The sequence below is a fragment of the Pempheris klunzingeri genome, chromosome 6 (genome assembly GCF_042242105.1).
Source record: "Pempheris klunzingeri isolate RE-2024b chromosome 6, fPemKlu1.hap1, whole genome shotgun sequence".
In the NCBI taxonomy this organism is placed as follows: Eukaryota; Metazoa; Chordata; class Actinopteri; order Acropomatiformes; family Pempheridae; genus Pempheris; species Pempheris klunzingeri.
Genome location: NC_092017.1, coordinates 5,506,032 through 5,528,981, shown reverse-complemented (window position 1 = coordinate 5,528,981; position 22,950 = coordinate 5,506,032). Strand labels below are relative to the sequence as shown.

At 43.3% G+C, this 22,950-nt stretch overlaps 2 protein-coding genes across 4 annotated transcripts in view; both read left to right on the top strand.

Annotated features, from left to right (window-relative positions):
• Window positions 1-363: 363 nt before the first annotated feature.
• On the top strand, window positions 364-4,218 carry LOC139203057 (claudin-18-like). Its single transcript, XM_070832692.1, has 5 exons — window positions 364-678; window positions 2,901-3,065; window positions 3,157-3,295; window positions 3,372-3,485; window positions 4,034-4,218. Exons 1-5 carry the CDS (start codon window positions 459-461, stop codon window positions 4,173-4,175), a joined length of 780 nt encoding a protein of 259 aa, XP_070688793.1. The 5' UTR covers window positions 364-458; the 3' UTR covers window positions 4,176-4,218.
• A 3,784-nt stretch (window positions 4,219-8,002) lies between these two features.
• LOC139202767 (LIM domain transcription factor LMO4) overlaps window positions 8,003-22,950 on the top strand; it is a 52,929-nt gene continuing 37,981 nt past the window's right edge. The window contains exons 1-7 of one of the 3 annotated variants that reach the window (XM_070832338.1): window positions 8,003-8,351; window positions 10,625-10,863; window positions 13,922-14,007; window positions 14,408-14,546; window positions 14,650-14,747; window positions 16,156-16,313; window positions 16,467-17,654. In XM_070832338.1, the coding sequence (XP_070688439.1) occupies window positions 8,228-8,351; window positions 10,625-10,863; window positions 13,922-14,007; window positions 14,408-14,546; window positions 14,650-14,747; window positions 16,156-16,313; window positions 16,467-16,693 (1,071 nt within the window). In that variant the 5' untranslated portion in view covers window positions 8,003-8,227 and the 3' untranslated portion in view covers window positions 16,694-17,654. Of the gene's footprint in view, window positions 8,352-10,624; window positions 10,864-13,921; window positions 14,008-14,407; window positions 14,547-14,649; window positions 14,752-16,155; window positions 16,314-16,466; window positions 17,655-22,950 lie in introns of those variants that run through there. The other 2 variants (XM_070832339.1, XM_070832341.1) reach the window with 2 other exon arrangements.

Here is a 22,950-nt window from a genome sequence, read left to right as displayed (position 1 = left end):
ATTTGGCGGCTCAAATTTAAAAACAGTTTGAATTAAATCTGAAATTGTAATCTGGGACATTTCTATAGAAATCTGCCAGCCGTACACATTAGCAGCAGCTGTACAGTCTGTCCAGACTCAGGTGATGGTCGGACTGATGACGGCTGCTTGATGTTGGTGGCGGCCAACTGAATTCTATTTTTTTTGACACTATTTGCATTAAAAAAAACTTTAAAGTGACTGTATTTAGCAGCTAGAGTACCACATCATGTTCACCCTTCACCATTTTATTGACAGTCATACGCTCCACCCAGCTTCTTCTGTGTTGACTGGCCTGTGTGCAAACAAGCAGGGTCACTGGCCCTGAGTACTTTTTGACTTCACACCAGCTCATATCATATTCAAACACACAGCCGCAGGTCTGAGGAGCGGCCGGTAGCTTTTGGGTCCAGTGTGAGCGTTTGAGAAAAGAGAGCAGGATGGCGGCCACTATCTGTCAGGTGATGGGCTTCATGCTGAGTTTGATAGGGGTGGCGGGAATAATTGCAGCGACGGGAATGGACCAGTGGGGGACCCAGGACCTTTTTGACAACCCTGTGACGGCCGTGTACTCGTACTCGGGCCTGTGGAGGTCGTGTGTCCGGCAGAGCTCCGGATTCACCGAGTGCCGACCGTATTTTACCATTCTGGGACTGCCAGGTATGTCTTCATGTGTACGTAACACGGACCAAAACTCTTCAGGGAAACACAAAAGAAAACACATTTTAACTCTTCAGAGTCTCGGACCGCCCGTCGGCGTCAAAGACACAAACACAAAGAAAGCGAGCTAAACAGTTTTAATGGGAAACACAAAGGTAAAATGAAAAGTAGTAAAAAACGGCCATTTTACCCCCAAGACTCTGGAGGGTTAAAAAAATCAATGATTTATTCGTTGAGCGCAGAAAATCACCAAATTGAACCATGTTGTTAAATCTACAGAATTTATAGCAAACAGGTCAACGTGGCTGCATTTTTCTGTTCTAATATTATCAAAATATGATTAGAAAATCATTATCGAGTTGCTTGTTCACGTTAAACGGGGAAATTGGTTGATTGTTGCGGGAGAAATTAAAATAAGCCGTTCGTTCGTCAAGTTGACATTGGTCAAAAACGAATGAACTGAGAGGAGTAATTTGTGGAACCATCTCAGTTCTGTTTCCTTACAATGATGGAAAACTAATGCTGAAAGGTCAAACCACACCCTTTGTTGCTAAGGGGGTGGGGTGGGGTGGGGGGGGTTTCTCATCACCACCGTTTCCTGAAACTGGGACAAAAGCCCATGAAAATTTTAGGTAAACATCTGATAAGACCTGTTCCTCATCCAGGCGTACATAGTGATAAGTGGGAGCTCAGGCGCTGCCATTTCATGACTCCGTGACATTGGCGGTTACTTGGTTTGAGCGGGACATCTAAAATGGCCGCCTCAATGTTTCAGTTAATAGGATTCATGTTGTCCGCGTTGGGGCAATTCTTAATATCAGCTGCAACAGCAATGGACATGCTTGCAAGACCGATCTTTTACAGTCGTAACAAATGTTTACACCTATTCTGGGCTGTGGAAGTCGTGTGTAGGGACAGCGTACGGTGCAGCACAGTGCAGGCCTTATTTCACCATACTAGGACTGCCAGGTAAGAGAATTACACTCACAGAGAAAAAGACGTTTATCGAATATTTCTCCACATGTTGGATTAAGGAGAACGTTTTCCAAAGGGCCCTGCAAGGTATTTTAGAATATTTGGGAGGTTTTAGGGCAGATTTCCTCAATTCCCCCCCCCTCCTCTCCCTCCCCTGCACGAAAATGCAGACGACTGCAGAAAAGATGGTGTCTCTCCGGAATCAAATGGAAATTTGATGAGACATCCAAAGCTTAGCTGAGCAAGCACAAGCTTTACTGGAGTGTCACACAATGTAAAGTACATTTCCACACTCTGTACTTAACAGCTGAATGTAGTGTAGAGCATATTGTATATAAGGTCTTAAAGGCTTAAGTCTAGAATAATACAGGTACAATATCTGCGGCCATTGAAGGATGGCATTTAGGTCAATGTCTTTACACACTTGTTCTTCTATTGCTGCTGCTGAAGAGAAAAAAAAACATTACAATTTTTTACATTGACTCTTTTTTTACTTTAAGTGCAAACAAATGCAGTGATGGATGAGCTCTGTCAGCTCTTTTAGCAATTTAGTCGTTTACTTTTATCTTTGCATTGGTGTTCTTGTTCGCATGTATCAGGATCTGTGTGTCTGAGGGTGGATGCGTGCACAGCCTATGTACCTGTAAGGCTCCCTGAACTGCAGTTGTATTAACGGTGCTTTGCAAACCATAACTGGTGGAAATACAGAAGCTGCTGCTGTATCATGTGATTTTTGTAGTAGATGAAAATATTAATTAAAGAAATAATTTGTAGCACTGTGTGATTTGCAGCACATCGGCAGTAGAGGAAGAAGTCCTCGGATCAAATAATAGTCGTGAAAGCAGTGAAAAAACACTCCTGCAGGTCCTGCACAGAATTATCAGGAGAAGAACTGTGTTTTATTACTGCGTTTAATCACTGTGATGCATTAACGTGAAGACAGAACTGCTGCAGATGGAGCTTCGTATTCTGTTGGGTAGTTTTGTGTATTAAAACGCATCATGATAGAAAATCCTAACCAGCAACGTAACTATTAACGAAAGCTGTCAAATAAATGTAACAGAGCAAATATATTTTCTTCTGTAATGCGGCACAGCTGACGTATAAAGCAGAATAACAAATACTCAAGGAAAAGTGAGTCCAAGCACGTCGAAGGTTCGGCCCTTCTGTTCTCCTCTGGCTGTACGTTGTGACGGCATGACGTGATGAAACATGTTGTTGAGTCTCTGTGTGACTTTGACTTCCAGCTCTGCTCCAAGCCGTGCGGGCCTTGATGATCGTTGCTATTGTTCTCGGAGCCATCGGCTGCCTGATTGCAATATTTGCGCTCAAGTGCTTGAAAATGGGGAACATGGAGGACAACATCAAAGCCACAATGACTCTGACATCGGGGATCATGTTCCTTCTTGCAGGTACAGTGACCGCTTTGTTTCACCAAACATTGGGTCTGGTTCTGTTATCACAGCTCAGCCGCTTCACACCATGTCCATTGTTCGTTTTTAGGTGTCTGTGGTATTGCCGGGGTGTCGGCCTTCGCCAACCTGATTGTGCAAAGCTTTCGGTTCACTACGTATGCTGATGGTGGGTTCGGCATGATGGGAGGAGGGGGTGTTGGTGGACTCACAGGGACTCTGACACCAAGGTAAAGTCAAAACACAATAATGTTTGTCTTCCACAGTATTCTGCGATGGGTTACTACAATCACTGTCTTCTGTCAGGTACACCTTTGGCCCGGCTCTTTTCGTGGGATGGATCGGCGCAGCTATCCTGGTCATTGGAGGCATCATGATGTGTCTGGCCTGCCGTGGAATGGCTTCAGACAGTAAGCAACGGTACGTTCCACCACGGAGGGAAGCACTAACTAACCTGTGACCGTTAACTGGACCGGTGGGGAACCAACAAAAATGTCCAGCAAGCAGGCGCCTGTAATCTACGGGTGCAGACTGAGAGGTCACTGCTGTAAAGCGAAAGCACTTAAAGACAGAAATCTTGACAAAAGCTGAAGAACGATAGAAAGCCCCCCCCCCCCCGGATGTATTTTGTTATGCTGTGGGGCAGTAAAAATCTTAGTTCCTTTGAAATTTAAGGACACATGCTCAGCAAAATGTAAATGCGAGTCCTTTAGTGTGTTTTCTTCTCTGCATATATAATGCACAGTTGCAAATGCTTACGAGGCTGCCGGCAAAAAGGTTCACAACAGGCCTCAAGTTATTCTCCTGGTCACACTTGTCCCTCTGTAATGTGTTTTCTGTCATATTGTTTTTGTCTCTTTGATTCGGGACGTGATTGGAGTTCTAATGGATGTTAGAATTCACTCCAGCAGCTCGAAACACTAAAGACTTTTTGTTCTTTCATTTAAATCTCTTCTGATGTTGCTCAGGTACGATGGGATGGCCTACAAAGCCGCCTCTCAGCACACTATCTACAGGTCTGACACCAGACCCCGCACGGCCTACAATGACTCCTACAAAGCCCACAGTATGGATGGAAGGCAGTCCAACCAGAGGTTCGACTACGTGTAGAATCAGATACCTCCCTTTGATATCCTGCTGCTCTGTGATGATCCGTGACTTCCTCACCATCTTTTGCCAGCTTTAATGGGCAGACTTTTTTGCCCTTATATTTCTCTTCACTTTAGTTTGGCAGAACTGCTAAGATATTATTTTTTTTATCATTTTTTCACAACGTCATATAATCCTAATTATCGAAGGCCGTTTAGTGATTTGTATCGTGTCATTGTTTTGTTTTTGTGTCAAATAAAGAACGTGTGATTCCTATTTGGTGTCATTCAAACTTTACCACCAGAACATTTCACATCAAAATCGACTCATTGACAAGATGGAGATTTATGCATCACATGATTAAACTTTCATCTAACTCTCATCCAGAGATCAGCTTTTACTAAATATCTACACCCAGTAATTTCCAGCTGTAGCTGTGTAGCCATATGTGTACATCCGTGCATGAATGGGTGAATGTGAAGGTAATAATATTAAGATTTTCTTATATAATTCAAGTGTATGACAGATATTTTTCACAGAAACATTATTTATTAGTTTTTTTTAAATGATAAAATATCCTTAGTTTCGTTACTTAAACCAAACTGACTGAAAACTGAATTTTAATCAGAAATAAAATTCATAAACCAACTAAGTCCAGAAATAAAAGATCAGCACTGACATTTGGTTTCACGTGGGATGTGGACACTGATCTCTTGTATGAAAGTCCTGCATCTCATGGAAATAGAAGCCGTCAGGCTACAGAAATCTGTTTAAGGCATCTTTGGCTCCTTTATTTTTGCAGCTGTGTTGCTACAGCTCAAGCCTTTGTTTCTCACTTTTAATGGTTCAACACAATTTACTAAAGTTTGAAACTAGCCAGTTGTTCCTAAGAACCTGAGTAGGACTGAACACAGTAACTTAGAGAAGGATTTAGGAATAGCGCCTGCAACCCCTTCAATAATAATAAGACTGTGTAATGTTTCCTAGCTGACAGAGACGTCCATCCACTGCTTGGCAGAAAAAGGTAATTTAATTTGTATGTGTCCTGTCATAAAAGAGAGGATCAGAACGTGTGAAACAAATAACCATATTGATTATTGTGTTGTTGTTTATCCTATTAGTGTTATCAATAGAAAATGCAGGTGTCATCAGTTTATCCATAGCCGTTACCTGTTATCTCCAGCCCTGCAGCACCATATGATAAATACAATAATTCTCACATTGTTTCAGGGTAATTGAATAAAGTAAATGGTTCCCTTCAGACAGACACTGCGTCTTTAATGTAAGCCTTGTTCATTGGTCAGACGCCGCGCTCTCTGTGTATCTGGGATAGCGAGGCAGCGCGGCCCCTGTTGCTCCTTTGGGATGTGTCTTTATGTCCCAGGGAGCGGGCAGAAAAGGGTTTAGATGATTTGCATGAAATCACATTTCTTGAGAATACAATTAATGGCAGTAATAAGTAGGTGGTAACATTTAATCACACCAAAAGCGAGTCATTAATTGTTTTAATTAAATCGTAGCAAAGTAGTGGCTCTGCGTTAAGACAATGTGACAGACCTTTTTAAGCTGCTTTCTCAGAGCCTCCTCTGTGTTTGACGAGGCCTGACTTGGCCTGCAGTGAACACACTCTAATATCTCCTGTCTGGCTCTGCTGCACTGGATTATCAAAGGACAGTCCTGTAGACATTTTCTAATGCGTCACAAATAAACACATCACAAATCTGATTATGACTTCTTGTCCTCTTATGGACGTGAGCTGGTCCACGTGGGGGGGATGTATGAGGACGGATCAATGAGGAAAGTCCAGATACAAGTCCAGATGTTAATGATGAACAGCTGCTAAATATTTGTTTGCTTAAATCTAAACCTGTTGTCAAGTATACGTCGTCGTAGTTAGTCCTCTTTTAACTTTTTAACTCTTTAATGATCTCCCAGAAATTAAACTATAGGATTATTATTATCTTATTACTGTTTATCTGTGGCGAGATGGAGCAAAAAACAGATGAACCATCATGATGTGTAATTGTTTCAACACATGTTGGACTGATCTTTACCACGGCCAAACCTCGGGGCTGTGACCTCTTAGACTTTATGACCTGAGTCAGTTCCACTCACCTCAGATGAAAAACAGTCCTTTCTTTCTCGGTGAGGAAGTTTGGAACATGTAGTCAGCTGGTTGATCCTCATCATAGAACTCTGGCCCCGCCTACTGGCTGAGAGATGCATCACTGCCCTGTTAGTTAGTGGCTCAGTCCTCCTGTAGGAAGAGCTGCACAGAGCCCAGAGAAATATACTGAGGTCACTCACTTACACTTGGTTAGCCTGATGATGACTAGCCCTCACCTGTATAAAGTTGACAGGTAGAGTCTGTTCCCTGGCTGAAATAAACTCAGACATCAACCAGATAACATAACATATCTGAAGTGATAAGGTTTGATTCTATTGCAGTAACAGACTAAAAGTGATTTATGGAAAAACAGAAGACAACACACAGCACTCTGACTGGGTCGAGGGTTCGATGTGTACCAGAAGGGAGACGAGAGGCCTAAACAAAGTGAAGGTTCTGCTTCTTATCAGGTAAATACACAAAGATAAATCTAGAAATGCTGTGCCAATCAAAACTAAAGCTTTGTGTGCAATAAAACTATATTATCAGACCCACAGTTAGTTGCATGTTTAATTTGTATTCAAACATTTAAATTAATTCTCTCCTTCTGAAATGTTTGGAGCGTTTGCAGACTTGCTAAATACACACACACACACACATTACATACATACACACCTCTGACACCACGCTGTAGGATTCAGGCTCACACCGCTGATGATCAGAGGCAGGGGCCAAGAGGAGAACTTGTGGTCACCTGATACATCCCCAATTTTCTGACAATGTGGTCGGGTATCTAAACACACTTCCCTCTGCGCCATAGGTGAGGAAGCAGACTAAAGAGACGACAACACACCTGTAATCAGTTGTGGAGATGGTGGAGTTCAGCCTTCTCTTCTTCCTCTCACTGGTCTGCTCACAGATGAAAAATGCTCAGCCACATTAATGTCAATAAATTCAGAGGAATGGAATTTCCGGACACCACAGTTAGATAGATTGATGTATTGATTGACTGACTGATTGAGTTACATTTGTCATTTCCTCTGGTCTGTGCCTGCTGACCACCAGACTGTGCTGTTAGACAGGAATGATTTATATAAACATCATTATTTAAGGCTCGGGCTTGTTGAATGCCAACACTGTATTTAATTGGAAAGAGTCCTTCAAATCAGCGCTGTAACGTACTGGGAGACTGAGAGCATGCTCTGCATTCTAATAAATACACAGATGGAGAAATGAGGAAAGGTTAATGGGGCCGGATATTGATGGATGTTATAATACAGATGAAATAAGGAGCGAGCTAACATTATTTGTTTATTTTTATTTATTCTTAAATCTATGTTTTATATTTTAGATGGTGTTATTTTCTCATTTTTTCATCCATTTCATCAGAGTGCCGTTGCGCGCACACTCCGGCCCACTAGGTGGCGGTAAGCACATTTAACATTAGTTTGTGATCCTCCGGTAAAGAAGAAGAAGAAGAAAGAAGAAGAAGAAGAAGAAGAAGTGATGATGCTACTTGCTGCATCAATCCTCTTCACAACTCTGTTTCTCGCCGTGTTGACCGTTTCTCTTCCCTCTGCCTTGTGTCGGGTTGAATTAAATGGAGTGTCATGGACTCGGTAAAAGAAGACAGAGCCGTGTTAACGAGGCCCGGTGAAGACTGCTGTCTCCATCCGTGAAGGCGACGTTAGCATGAGCTCTAAGTGGCTTTATAATGACAGTTAGCAGAGGAGCTAGCTAAGCTATCGGTGGCTTGTTTGGCTGACAGTCAGTTAACCCTTTAGGCTGCTGAGCACCAACTAATGGCGCCGAACAACTAACTGAGTCTAGTTTGACTTGCCTCAAGTGACTCAACCTGTGTCCGTAGCTGGGCAGCGGAGGCTTTGCTGGGTTAGCCTTTAGCACTGGGTGTGAGACTTGTCACTGCAGTCAGCTGTGTCCGCGGCATGATTCATCTGGCTGTTTGATGGGGCTTTTAAGGATCATGATGCCGCCCAAGTTCCAGCTTTTGGCTGTTTTGGCGTTTGGAGTGGCCATGCTCTTTATTGAGAACCAGATCCAGAAACTGGACGAGTCCAGAGCCAGACTAGGTAAGACCAAAACCAGGGTGCCTAACCTAGTTAGCTAAGATTATGAATATTGTGGCTGCGTTCATGCAAAGTGTGAATGTTTCAGCTCCAGTAAAGAAGGAGCAGTCTGAGCCCTCACTGCACAGACAGGACGCAGTTAGTTGAGGGAAGCCACCAAGGGTTAACACAAATGCTAGTAGATTATTTAAATGACTCTTGATTGAGTTTTTTCAGTTACATTCCCCTCTGCAACTGTTTTGACAGATAAATTCAGCCATCTATTTTTAACATGAATCTTTTTGGTTTTCCTCCTAATACATCATCATCAACACGCTCAAAACTTTATAAAAATATATATAAAATACTCAAAGAACTAATGTCAGAGAGCAAATGAGTGCTTGTGAGAGCCTTTATGAATACTAATGTAAAGTACTGTATAAACTTGTATGAATATTCTACTCTTTGCTGTCCAAATGTCATTTACATGTGAAAACTGAATGCATTCAGCATGTCTGTTCAGGTTTGAAGGATTTTTGGATGAAGATGCAGGTCCGTCCACACAGGCCTAGTAAACCCACAGTCCTGCAGTGAATTACGGGGACTGGCTTCAAACCGAAAATCCCTGGAATCCTAGAGGTGGACTATAAGTCAGACCTGTAGCGCTTCTTCTAAATCCTATGAGTCACAAATGGTTCACTATGGACTGGGAAGAATTGTTTACTTGTGGCCAAATTTCCTTTTAGTGAATTCAGCTTCTCCCTTTAAATGAATCCCACGGGTCTCCTGCTGCCTCAAGACTGCCAGCTGTCCCACTCCATCTCCACGGGTTTAGACTGAGGCGGACAAACCAGGGCAAGTCTGCAAATAAGAGCGCCGGACCTGAACCACTGACCGACATTTGAATATTGAACATGGAAACATCTGCGGCAACAGTGTCGGCTCCAAATGGAATCATTTTAGAGATGAGCTGATGTTGGCGTAATACTGGCATGCTGCACAACAGGAAAAACAGTCCAGCACACACTTGCTGTTGGCCGATAATAGAAATAGATTGCTTTACACTCAGCACTGTGTCGTCCTTTTGGAGTAAAATGTTTGCGTTTGCTGTGGAAAGATGAGGGGTTGATGAAGGATCATGGAGGCCGACACATAGACACACGGGAGACCCAGATGGCTTACGTTGTAGTAAAGTTTACTGATCAGGAGAAGTGACATCAGCAGAGCAGCAGTTCATACAAGCAGTGCCAACATCAATTCTGAGGATCCTCTGCTTCCGTTAGGTATATATTGTCCAGATTACAGACCAATCCGAAGACAGCTAGTCTGCTCAGTATTGTCAACAATAAACAGAACTCAACCTTGACTAGTACAGAGAGCTCCAGCATATCTTGTAGTGTCTGTCCGTCTGAAAGCCATATTAGGGCAAGATAAGGCCTTAACATGGAGACAGGACTCAGACCTGTGGAGGGTAAAGTGACCTGCACTTGAACCTATGGCATCATTTAGGGTGTCGTCAGCTTATGGCTGACAGGAGACATCTTCTCTAGGGGAAAGGACAATTTTCCCTCACAAATCCCTCCTTTTTGATCGTAAGATCAAAATTTCCTTAACTGCGTTGAACCAAATTTACTGTACAGTGACTTGAAGAAGAGGAAAATTAAAAATCGGCTGACATGGTGCCGACACATGGCTTCTCTCTCCTCGCGGTGTCACGCTCTGAAGGTCTGCCACGGCAGCAGGATGCCTGCGTTGCATCGAGCGACACACAGCTGGTCCAAGAGATACTCGCAAGGCCATTCCTGTAATTGGTTTTAATTAAGATTGCAGTGGAGAAAAGAAGTGGGAGAAAACACTTTTAATTATGCCTCCTGTCAATATTATCATCAAAAGCTTAATTACTTGTTTCGATGTTGTTGTGTTTTGAAGGCCTATGTTGTTTTTCTTAATTAAGGCATGCTAACAAGCTTCGCTGGCCTTAATTTTGAAACTACTTGTTCATTTATAGAACAGATGTACCCTGGTCTTTGTCTTTATTGTTGTGTTGGTGGCCTCACACCTGCTGTGTGTGCTGCCAAATGAGAACAACAACAAGCATCAACTAACTTTGGTTCATTAAAATCCAGGCAGCAGAGAGTGCCAGCCACTCCATAATCATATAAATTGAAGATTATATTGATTCAGTGTAGAAACACTTGCCACAAACAAAGGAGACAATCAAAGGTTGCTGTGTTTGATGTCTTTTCAGAGGCGAGTGTCTGATCGTTAATTTTAAAAGGCCTATTTTCCGCCCACAGAGCGTACCATTGCCAGACACGAGGTGGCTGAAGTTGAGCAGCGTCACAGTGAAGATGTTGGACGGGAATCGTCACCACTGGCGGGAGAAGATGACACGGTCATCATCTACAACAGAGTGCCCAAGACGGCCAGCACGTCCTTCACTAACATCGCCTATGACCTGTGTGGGAAGAACCGCTTCCACGTCCTGCACATCAACACAACCAAGAACAACCCAGTCATGTCTTTACAGGACCAGGTAAGACCAGCCGCCATTATTAGCTCTGCCGAGGAGGTCGGCATTTTGATGCTGTTTGTCTGTCAGCAGGATCACGGAAAAACTGCTGGCCCCATTCTAATGAAGCTTGTTGTAGGAGCGTAGAATGAGCTGAGGAAGAAGTGGTTATATTGTCTATGGCAAAGCGAATGGTGTGATGTGTCTAAACATACAACAAAGCATTACTTCAGCATCATTTTAATGGTTCTGCAAATAATCCAGACATTGGACGTGGTTGCGCCTGCAGATTTACATATGATAGTAGACTGGACTCTCCTGGTAGTGAGAACTGAATCTACATCATGTGGATGTCAAACATTCAAACCCATTCAAGACTCAAAAGTCAGAATTCATTCCAGCAGTTAAACTAGTTTCACTGCATTTACTTCACTGTCTTGTACAGAGTTTGGCAAAGCTGCCGGACAGAAACCGATCAGCATATTTCTGTCATAATAGTAATAACGCTGTGTTTATTACAGCAAAGAAGCAAAGACAGAAGAGTCCTTTGTTGGCACAACACATGCTCAGCTTACGACAGGCTTGTGGGCACTTTGATCGTCACAATTGGAAATCTGGAATTAAAAAGTAGGCCACTGTTGTGGCCAGAGTTGCGCTGGTGGTTGTAACATGAAACATTCTCACATGAAAGTGCCTTTTAATTCTCTGAAAGCTTACAGAGGCTTTGAGTTAAATCTGTTAACGGCCTCACCTCACATCTGTGCAGTGTCGCCCTCCACCAGCAGTGTTTGCTAGTTAAGTTCTATTTCTGTGATGTTCTCAATAGCATCTGCTTATTGTTCAAATCTGTCAGCGGCCTGTGCAGAAGAATGGACCCGTTGGTAGACACGTCTCGCATGTGTTGCTGCTTGTCTTCCATAACTAGAAAGTTCACCACAGACGCTCAGTGATGCTCTGCCAGGCCCACGCTGCACCCACAGTGACTTACTTGCCTCCAGTCTGGTGTGCAGCAGTGGAACACAGGGTCATTTGGGGTGACTTCATGTGATGCACTTGGCCTCTGAGGAACATTTCCTTTCCCCAAAACAAGTGGACTGCTGTGCGTGTAAAAATGGCTACAAGACCAACACTGATCATCCATTATGTATCTGAGCCTCAGAGTTTTCATCTCATGTTTCATTTGAAATCCAGTCCTGCTGCAGATGGACAACACGATGGTAGACACATAACCAGGGCCGACCGGCCTTACAGGCTGAATATGCCAATAATGTTGTCTGGAGGTCACTCTCAAAACGAGCGGAGGCTGAATCCCACACGTTTTGGGAAAGGTTTAGGAGAGCCGAGGCAGATCTGTTGGGCTCCCAGTGCACACGCCGGTTCTAAGGAGGCCTTCTTGTTCCGCTGATTCCTCTCCTTTCAGTGCCCATGCAGGAGGAGGGGTCGCTGTCATTCTGCTGCCTTCAGAACGGTTCCCAACAATGATCAAGCTGCGATTGGGGAAACCATGGCAACTTCCATGGCCCAGAGAGGCATGTTCATCAGACCGCATGGTTCTCTTATATTGTGTCTGGGTATTTACAGGATATTGACATGAGTCGTTGAGAGCCCATTAAGCATTATTAAATCCCTCCAGTCACTCTGGCAGCTCCACTTAAAGGACATTAGAAAGCTCTTTTCTGTGCACTGAAAAATGTAAAATATTCTGCTCAAGGCCGTTGGAAAACCATCTTACTGGAGGAATTACAGACAATATCTGCGTATAATAGAATGTTAGTTGCTTTCATGTTGTCACATCAGCAGCATTCACTCTTCCCTGCGCTGGCTGAGCTTCGTGGTCGTTGTCGTTTTGAATTGTATGACAGCATCAGCCGGGTTCTTTTTCTGCCAACATGCCTGTCAGATGGGTTTTGTGTACGTTTCATGCAGGGATCACGCCCACTTTACAGATTGCAGGAATGTTTTTGCCACTTTGTGGTTGCACAATATCAAAAGGTTGTCCTCATAAAACAAACAGTTAATACGTATAGTTAAACTATACATATATATATATATATATATATATATATACACTTTACAGTTTTCTTTTATAGTTCTTGGCTCCAGGCAAACGAAGGAGGCCCCCTGATGAAAAGTGATGATATTTTGGTTGGAGATTTGTGGGCTGGGTGTGTTTATAAGCCCTTGTTTTCCTTCTGATGAACTGGATGTAAGAAACCACACACTTGGTGGTACTAGTTAAGGGACCCATAACGAGTTGGGGTTAGTCAGCAGTTAGTGTCTTTCTCTCCTATAGACACTGTGCATGTTTTAAGGGCTCAGGACACATCGTGGAAATGCCTCAGAGTTGTACTAGTATTATTTTTGGCTGCTGGTGCTAGCGCCAAGGTAATATCCTGTCTGCCATCTCACAACTTCAGCATTAAAACGTCCTGTGAATTGAGGTAGCGTGATTTTAGTTTTCTGTACTAGCAAGATTTTCTGACTAAAGCCCTCTGAACATTGACCTCTTACTGTGCTGCCACCGTAAGCCAGATGAAAGATGCTCTGAGTTGAAAAGAAACTGGATACACTCATCCCAGGCGCCCTCGCTTGTTACCGTACGCTCAGTTTTTTTGGCCAGTCCACCCTGCCTCTCTGATGGACGTTGTTGTATGCAGGTTGACGGAGGCACCACTCCGAGCTTAAAAGGAATTTCTACCTCAGACATCATCTCTTACTAGGTATCAGCACTAGAGCCTAGTTTGATCGGCTAACACGTCTGAGCTAAACTCAGCCTGGCTGTCTTTTGAGCTGCTAAACACAACGAGCAGCCTCTTAATAACGGTCCACTGTTGTTTCCGTGCCAAGAATTCTCACTAAAACTATCCAACAATGCGGACTGCAAACACTCACTACCTTAAAACGACCGCACGACGTGTCAGGTTGGAACATCTTAAGAGCAGAGAAGAAATAGAAATGCACCAGTCCTCAGCAAAGCCAGCCACTCTTACTCCCAGTGTTGTTTTGTTGTTGCTCTGTTTTTTTCCATTTGCTTGAGTTTCCCTGCTGCTCTGTAATTAGTTTCCATTATCTTTGGCTACAGGTGCGCTTTGTCAGGAATGTCACCTCATGGAGAGAGATGAAGCCCGGCTTCTACCACGGCCATGTAGCTTATCTGGACTTCTCAAAGTAAAGCCCTTCATTTCCTGTAATACCATTAATATCCAGATTAGTTACAAACAGTTAGCAGAGCAGATAACAGGAGGTCATGTATTGATTGCTAACGTGTGCTTTAGTGTTGATTAATAGCATTGTTGTCCTTATCTCCCCTGGCACTATCCATCCCCTGATCTCAGGTAATTATCCTAATGGTGCAAGTGTTCCTCAGTAAGAGAGAGCCCCTGTTAACTTCTCCCCGGTGCAGCAGATGGAAAAGCTAATTCTTTAGTGCAGTAAACACTGTTAGTTAGGTGTAGAAATGTGGCAGCTCCATGATCTGATGTCTGTGGGATTTGAAACCTGTCCGCAAAAGTCTGTTTGATGCTAATAAAACCATTAAAAACATGCCCACCCCTTTCTTTTTGTCTAGATATGGAGCGACGGGAAAGCCGACGTACATTAATGTGGTGCGGGACCCCATAGAGCGCCTGGTGTCGTACTACTACTTCTTACGTTTTGGAGACGACTACAGACCTGGACTACGACGGAGGAAACAAGGGGACAAAAAGGTCTTTATTTCTAGCTCGTGTCATCTCTAATAAGTGTTTCGGTTCAAGGACTGTTGCTTGTCCACGCACGTGTATGACAGCAAGTGACTGCGTTGTCTTTCAGACCTTTGATGAGTGCGTGTCATCGGGGGGGTCTGATTGTGCTCCGGAGAAACTCTGGCTGCAGATCCCCTTCTTCTGCGGCCACCACTCAGAGTGCTGGTGAGTGGGCTGCACCATCCTGCTAAATGTTTCCGATCACTAGAGCAGCAGCCTGTGAACGTGTAAGCAGGTGACTGTTGATTCCATGTCATTACGTTTACTTTTGGCCAAAGATGGTTTTATGGAAGGACAAACATCACTCTGTATCGTGTTTTAATGTTTGAAAATGAAGGAACGGCAGAAACAACACAGGTAGCAGGTAGTCCAGTGTAAATGACAGACTGCTGGGATGTCTTAGCTAAACTTTTTACCATCGCTTCAGGTTTCTCACCTTCTTCTAGAGTGCATCGTATGAGACTGTTAGACTCAGTGACAACAAAAGAGACCTCTCCCTTTATTCCACACATTCTTCTTCCTTGTCAAAATCCAGTGCCTACATTAATCCAAAATTCAACTCGACCACCAACACACTTGGATGTGTTCTATAGGTGGAGATATTCAGAGCTGTGATGTTAGCACAAGCAACCAACTGTGCAGAACCACATGCAGGTTGCTCGTATAAGTGTGGCTGTTGCGAATAAATAATTGTTATTGATTATGATTAGATTTGAATTACAGTGAGTAATGTTAAGTACAGCCCTGGCTTTTCTTCAAACCAACAATAACTGATATTGTTGTGGCCACTTGGGGGCAGCGGAAGCAAGTCTTGAACACAACATAGCCACAACGTCACCTTTTGTTTTACTGAACTTGTCGCAGGCAGTTATTTATCTACACGCCCAGCAGTTACAGAGCCACGTTGGCATTCATTTGGAGTCGTCGTCCTGGCCAATATTCACTCTCTTTTAGCTTAGTTTTTGGTCTCTGCCAACTCCTGAGGGAAATACGTGGCTCATTAGCTGCTAAATGTTCCACTTTGTCCACCCACCAGCCTCTAACGGTGTCTGTCGGCTGTTTGGTTGTGTTCAGTGGGATTTTAGAGCTTCTCCTCGCTGCTGAAACGGCAGTAAAGCAGAGGGGAGCTGCAGATTCAGGCGATGGTTCTCTGTAGGTTCATCACCACGAACGAGCCCTTTAACACTGCCACGTTGTTATAATAGAAATAACAATTATAGCTGCTTTAACTGACTGGTTTTAAAAAAGATCCTAGAAACGCTGTCCACTAAAAGCAACAGCATCATCAGATTCTATGAATGTAGAAACAAGACAAGTCTGGGATAATGTTTGGTACAATCATGTTTAATGTAGACCACAAATATAGAAACTGAAAATAATTACAGCAGGAAATCTGGAAACTTCCAATCCTGGTCTTGACCTGGAAAATCATAATTGGATATTTTCCTTGAACAGTTCAGCCCCACAGAACACAGAGAAATTCCATCAGTGAAACTACATTAGGGCAGACAGCAGAAACACCAAGTGACTGATCTCACTTTGGTCGATGATTTATCTGCCGTGTTGTGTGCAGGAATGCGGGCAGCAGGTGGGCTCTGGAACAGGCCAAGTACAACCTGGTGAATGAGTACCTGCTGGTTGGAGTAACCGAGGAGCTGGAGGACTTCATAATGATCCTGGAGGCAGCACTGCCGCGCTTCTTCAAGGGGGCCACAGATCTCTACAGAACAGGTGCACACATGGGCTCGCTGTCAGCCTGTCCAGTTCAGCTTTTTTATTGAATATTGTTGCTGTTGTGTTGTGTAGTGAAATCGTCACGCGGTCCGCAGTGACCCTGCGCTGTCTAGACCGACAGACTCATTAAACCTTTACATGCTCCTCCAGGAAAGAAGTCCCATCTGCGAAAGACCACCGAAAAGAAGCCCCCCACCAAAGAGACGATAGCCAAGCTGCAGCAGTCCGACATCTGGAAAATCGAAAACGAGTTTTACGAGTTTGCACTGGAACAGTTTCAGTTTGTGCGTGCCCACGCCGTCAGGGAAAAGGACGGAGAACTTTATGTCCTGGCTCAGAGCTTCTTCTATGAGAAGATCTACCCCAAAGTGAACTGAGCGCGTGGCCAGAAGAGGGCGAACAAGGGCTGCACGGGGACATTTACTATGACTCTATTAGAAGTCACGTACGCTGGGAGGAAAAGACAAGAGTTCACCAGGTGATGCTGGTGAAGCTTTCTTCCAGGACTCGTATTCTGACCCTGTTACACTACAGAAAATCCCTTTCAGATGGTACAGCAGAATCTCTACAAGGAATGTGTATTTTTTTTTTTTTTTTTTGCTGGTGCAGCTGTTGAGAGAACTTAATATGGATAAACTGTCAGCCTGAGCAGCGAGAAAGAATCCAGCCCCACATAGAGGGTGTAATCATCACGTCACCCAAACACAAGCAGCCTTTGATTTACAAAGCTCTGTGTTGGTCCAGACAGCTGATCAGCTCCATGTTGTATTATTAGTTTTTTATGTACACTACATTGTAGGGTCACAAATTCCTGTTTACAAGTTACAGAAGATAAAACTTAAAACCAGTACAAACCTGAGCTGCATCTGTACATACCGTGTTAACATGCAGTGACCTTTTTTTTGGACCAAGTGGTAGCAAAAGAAAATAGATTGGACCATAGCATCCTTTGGTGCGTGACTAGTAGTTTTTTATCCCGCTGAGATTTTCTCAATTTTTTAGACCTGTTTAACACATCATACCAGTATTTTATCACAGAGATAGTTGAGGTGCATCTTTCATATAACTCGTGGCTGCTGTTTTAGCCTGTGATGGAGCACAGGTGGAGCAGTGGGGAGGTACTAATCAAAAACAAAGCAAATGTTCTGAGCACAGGGTTTACCAGAGCTTGGACTTGGTTACAGGGTGTTTTCCAGCAGGAAGAGACGGGCCAGAGGAGGAACTGACAGTGCCTTTATTACAGTATTTTTTTTCTAGCATTCATTTTCCAGTGATCCCACAATCACTTTTGCTCTTTTTGTGTTCTCCTCTGTACTGTGATTCCTGTTTCTCCTCTGTCTGCACAGAATAAATGCAAATTTCTGTCTCGTTTCATTCTCATTTTGTGTTTGCGTCATTTTATTCATGGTGATACTGATGAGCAGGAAGTAGCTTTGGACATTGATGTGTTGTGTGAGTTATCACTGTGAGGCAGTTTTAAAGGCAACACTGCTGCCACTCTGTGTGCTGTTTTTAAATACTGAATAACTGTTTCGGGATCTGTTAACAGAGACACACATTGGTCAAAACTGTAGCAGCAGAGACTTTTAGTCCCTAGTATGTAATATGGACCGTATATAAAGATAATCAAGCTCCAAAATCCCTGGTTCCTACATTTCCCATAATGCAACTCCATAGCGTCTTTTGTCAGACCCTCCCTGCCTGAAGTTGGCTCCACCACATGGTTGTTCAGCATGAATATTACACATTAATATTCATGTCCAAACACAGCTATGGCAGAACCTCCACAGATGGCTGTCACTTAATTATACAAGATCTTAGACGAGACTGACAAGAAGCCAATATTAAACATACCGTGTGTGTTTTTATTGATCATTTTGAGGAATATGTTCCATAAACTTATCAGACAGAACCTTTCAAAGTAATCACATATGTATTTTACATACAGCAGGCCTATAGTCTTCTAGATAAATCAATGTACTTTCTTTACTATTTTGGTCCCTGACATTTGATCATAGTAAGAACACTGTATGGGTCATCTTATGCTAGCAGCTTTGTGTGTGTGCACCAACATTAGCTAAATGCTAATGTCAGCATGCTACAGTAACATGCTGATGCCAAGCAGATGTGATGTTGAATATATCGATCTGAATTTAGCATGTTAGCATGCTAATATTTGCCGTGTACTTAACTGATGGAAACATCAGAAATCAACAGATTTGGACTTACTGAAATTTTGACCTGATGATGGAGCTAGATGAAAACTTAAAGGATCACCATGGTGATTTTAGTTCATTCTGAGGGGGCATGAAACTATAAACAGTTGCTTTAACATTTCACTCAAAACCACAAATTCAGAGAATCAATAAAACCGACAGGATTCATCCTCTTGGGATCATGAATGTCTGTGTTCACCCATTCGCTTTCTTTTATTATCATTTTATTAGTATTTTTGCTTTGTTGGGATAAAACATCCTGAATGTTAGTCCTTAAATGGGTCAGTCTCCACACACCTATACTTCCCATAACTGTTTTCATAAGCTGAGTTTGAACTGCCTTTAATTTGAACTGCACTACTCTGATCGGGGATGTTTCAGTGGAGGCTGAATAATTTTAACCTTTTGACTCAGTTCTTTAAAGTTGACTATGTCTAGCTAGGAGATTTTATTTCATACAGTACATGGGGGTGACGACTGCTCCCTTATGTGAACGATCGGTCTTGTTTTTGCACCCTTTGTGGATCTCTTGCAGTAATTTACATGAGCCCAGTCACTCTTGACTCCATTTCTCGTCTTTTGGCTCCATAATTAAAGAATAATTGCCTCGCTATATCTTACTCAACAGGGAGTACTTAACCACTGAAACCGTGAAATAACAGACTGGGACGGGACGATCTGCTGAAGTCAGCAGTATTACCGACTCTTGCCTCCTCTCTGATGGGAGAATAGACAGGAGGGAGGGAGAGTGTCTGCAGGGAGAAGCGCTTGCATGCTCCACCAGCCCACAGCCTGTTCTTGTGTCTACACAGAGACGAGCACAAAGGCCCCAACCCATATTTGATGCTTTGTGGCCATGGACACAAGGAGAGGCTGTCTCAGAAAATAGAACTCAATTAACAGTTTAGCTGCAGGCATATTGGAACATTGTTTCATTAATGAGATGAATACAGTCTGATAATTACTTCATCTCAATTAGAAAAAACAGCTACACTCTATATTGATTGTGGTTGATGAGCTTGAAGGTTAATTAGGAACACAATATTTCAAAAGTCTATCCTGCTTTGTTGTTGTGGGAACTCTTTGTTGATGGCTTTTTGCTTTCGTGCAGTTTTTTAAGACTTCTATTCAGCGAAGGGTCTGTCTTTTGTTTCTGCAAAATAACTTGGTTCCCTCCTAACCTTGACTCCAGCTTGTTTTTGAAGTGCACAGTTTTGGCATCAGTTCCTGTCTTGCTGTTCCCCCCTGAGCCAGTAGAGGGAGCCGTGGTCCTTCTGAAAGCCTCCCACGGTTTACCAAGCCCCCATTAATGCACCTGTGCAAAGCCAAATGGAACAAACTAATAGTGCATTACCATTAACAATACAAATTACACCATTAGGCACACTTGGCTCTCAGGCCTTGTGATAGCTATAAATAGTTTCACTTGGTCTTGGACAATTTGTGCTGTACTTGCATAATGACAGCACTCAAATTAATTCAGGGTGTGCAAATGGAGTACCCATATTGCTGCATGTTGTGAAAAGGGACATTTTGGGCTTTTTTTTTTTTTTTAATGATGTGCCTTTTCCCGCACAACCACCTTTGCAAGAGGAATTGATCAGCAGGGCCAGCAGCCCTAACATACGTAAAGTGTCTCCATTACAAGCCATCCAGAGCATTTGATCCTGTTACTGCTGAAGCCGTACACAGAGTAATGACCTCTTTTTGTCAATGAAAGTTGGCTGGACTACTAGAAATGGCCCTCTGGATTGGTTTTGGACCCCTTTTCAGCGGACCATAGGAGACCCAGCACAGTTTTTGCAGCTAGCTGACCTCAAAGTGGTTTCACTACTGCTCCATAAAACAAACAGAGCAGAGCAGAGGCAGCTTGACTGCCCCTCACTGGGACTGTGGACAGGACCTTAAAGCGCTTGGCCAAAGGGGATCAGTGTGTGTACTACTTTTCCCTGTGTTTTATGTAAATGCGCCACGCTGAAATGGAAGGTAAAATTAAGCCAGCATGTCAGAGGCAGTGGGCCAAGAAAACCGTAAGTGTTCCTGATATTCCCATTTTACTGGAGCCTGGTGCAGATGATGGATTGCAGTTGATGGGGGGAGAAAACGATGGAAGCCATCACCATCATAAAGCCTTGCCAGATTCATTCATTAATGGTTTCCTTCCTTCTATCCTGTTACACATCGACATTTGATGATGTGAATGGGATAGTTGAACAAGACAAAGAGTCTACAGCCATGCTAGCAGCTCTGTGGGGCTGTACTTGGACACAATGTGGCCTCAGTTTGTGCCTGTCATGTATTAGTGTTACAGTCGAGTCACAGAGATAAATACTTCAGAAGGTCATTTAAAAAGATTTACTGCTGTCCTCAAAGCTTTCCTGGAATCCTCAAAGACTTTTCTAACATATTCTGTCCGCTGCACGATAAAAAAGAAAACTCTCAACCCTAAAATTCCAAACAAAGATGGTAGCTGGTGGTTATCTGGATAGTAAACAGAGTTGCACCTTGGGAAATATTTTTTTTTCAGCGTGCAGCGGATGATAATCACCAAAGTGATTACAATTCATTCCGATAGCTGTCGGACATTTCACTCAGAACCACAAATGTGAACCTATGTGGTGAGGGGACAGCAATAATCTGTAGGATTCATCCTCTGGGAGCCATGAATGTCTGTACAAAAATATATGACAGCCAATGATGATGAAATGTTGATGTCAATGTTGAGATATTTCACCGGATAAGTAAAACTTGTGAGCTGGTGGCACTGGATGAAAAGTGGGGATTCATCATCTGGGGACCTTGAATGTCTGTCAAATTTTAATGCCAATCCATCTAATGGCTCTCGAGACATTTCACTAAAAACCAAACATGTTCACCTCATGCTGGTGCTTGAGGAGAAGTCAGGGCATCATCCAAGTCATTACAATTAATCCTCTGGGGACCATGAACGGCAATCCGTCAAACTGTCGCTGAAATATGTCACTTTGGACCGAAGTGGTGGACGGACCGACACGCAGACTGATTGACATTGCTATCCCGAGAGCCATGCCTCTAGCATGGCTGAAGCACAAATCACAGACAGCACTTTTCCCGAGCAGAGATCCATGCAAACACACCGCTGGTCACACAGATACACTCTCATCAATTAAAAAGAACACGGACATGATGTAATACATAATGGACAATATGAGCCTGTGAGCACAACAGGGAGGTTGACCCTGCACAGGAAACTCTCTGATACTCTTAATTAGATTGCTGTATTGTAGTTTGACCTTGGTGGAAGACACTCTACACTACTCTGTCTCCCTCTCTCTCTGTCTTTCTCTTGCTCTTGGTTGCTCTGGCAGGCTGAGAGCACATAGTGGTGCATGGGCATTTTCTCCTGGAGGGTAGGAGAGAAATGCAATCAGCAATTCAATCGTGGCCATTGTGTAGCAGTGCTGATGAGCTTTGCAGAGTAGATAATGGATTAAATTATTTATCCCCCCACCCTCCTCCTCCTCAGTGCTTATTGTTGCCTCCTCTTTGTGCTGCTACAGCGGTACACAGACGTAGGTTGAAGGCCTAGATCACTAGCTGCCTTTCATAGATCTAATTTTTCTAATTAGCGCCTGAATGCAGAACGCTCTCTCCCCCTTTACCCCCTGCCTCCGCCGCAGCGTTCATTGTCAGATACGTTCCATGAGGTGAGCATGTGAACCTATCAGCGTCCAATTCAGTGACAGAGAGCACCGCTGAACCACCACATCGACTTCACTCCTCCCCGTACTTCTCTTGTTGAAACACTAAATGATCATGATAATAACCTAATCAAGGACAGTTTATTCTAATTAATGCTATTAAGCTGCAGCAGCTGTGTAGAGGACTGGCTGGTCTTGGATCAGGAACACCGTGACCAAAATGTCACTCCTCTAAGTGTTTTCAATTATTCGGTGACCATATGGAGGAAATGGGAACCAGATTATCTACAAATTGAAACATGGACGATCCATACGTGATATTGATCATGGAGGCCATCAGCCAGGAGCTCCACTTACAGTATGACGGAGATCTTTGACGCTCTGCATTCATGCGGCTGCAGCAGCTGTCAACATCGTTATCAGCAGCTCAGCAGCAGTTCTATTTTTTTTTCGTTATCACATTATTTGAACCCAAAGAGATGTAGACACACAATCAGCAATACAGCAGTGAATCAAAATAAGAAAACAAAACGCTGATTTTCGCTAGTGACTGGTCAGTAAGGTATGACAGTAATTTGACAGGCCCACAAGGAGCGCACATATAAAACCACTAGAATAGTTGCAAACAAATATACACCCACAGACATACAGACATATGTATACACATGCATACACCTGCACATACAGTAGTGTACCCCAATCTACCCTAAAAATAGTTAACATCATACATATCTACAT

Coding starts and splice junctions, on each gene's coding strand:
- LOC139203057 (XM_070832692.1), top strand. CDS start 459: ATGGCGGCCACTATCTGTCAGGTGATGGGCTTCATGCTGAGTTTGATA. Junction 3,066..3,156: donor GATCATGTTCCTTCTTGCAG/GTACAGTGACCG, acceptor GTTCGTTTTTAG/GTGTCTGTGGTATTGCCGGG. Junction 3,486..4,033: donor GCTTCAGACAGTAAGCAACG/GTACGTTCCACC, acceptor GATGTTGCTCAG/GTACGATGGGATGGCCTACA.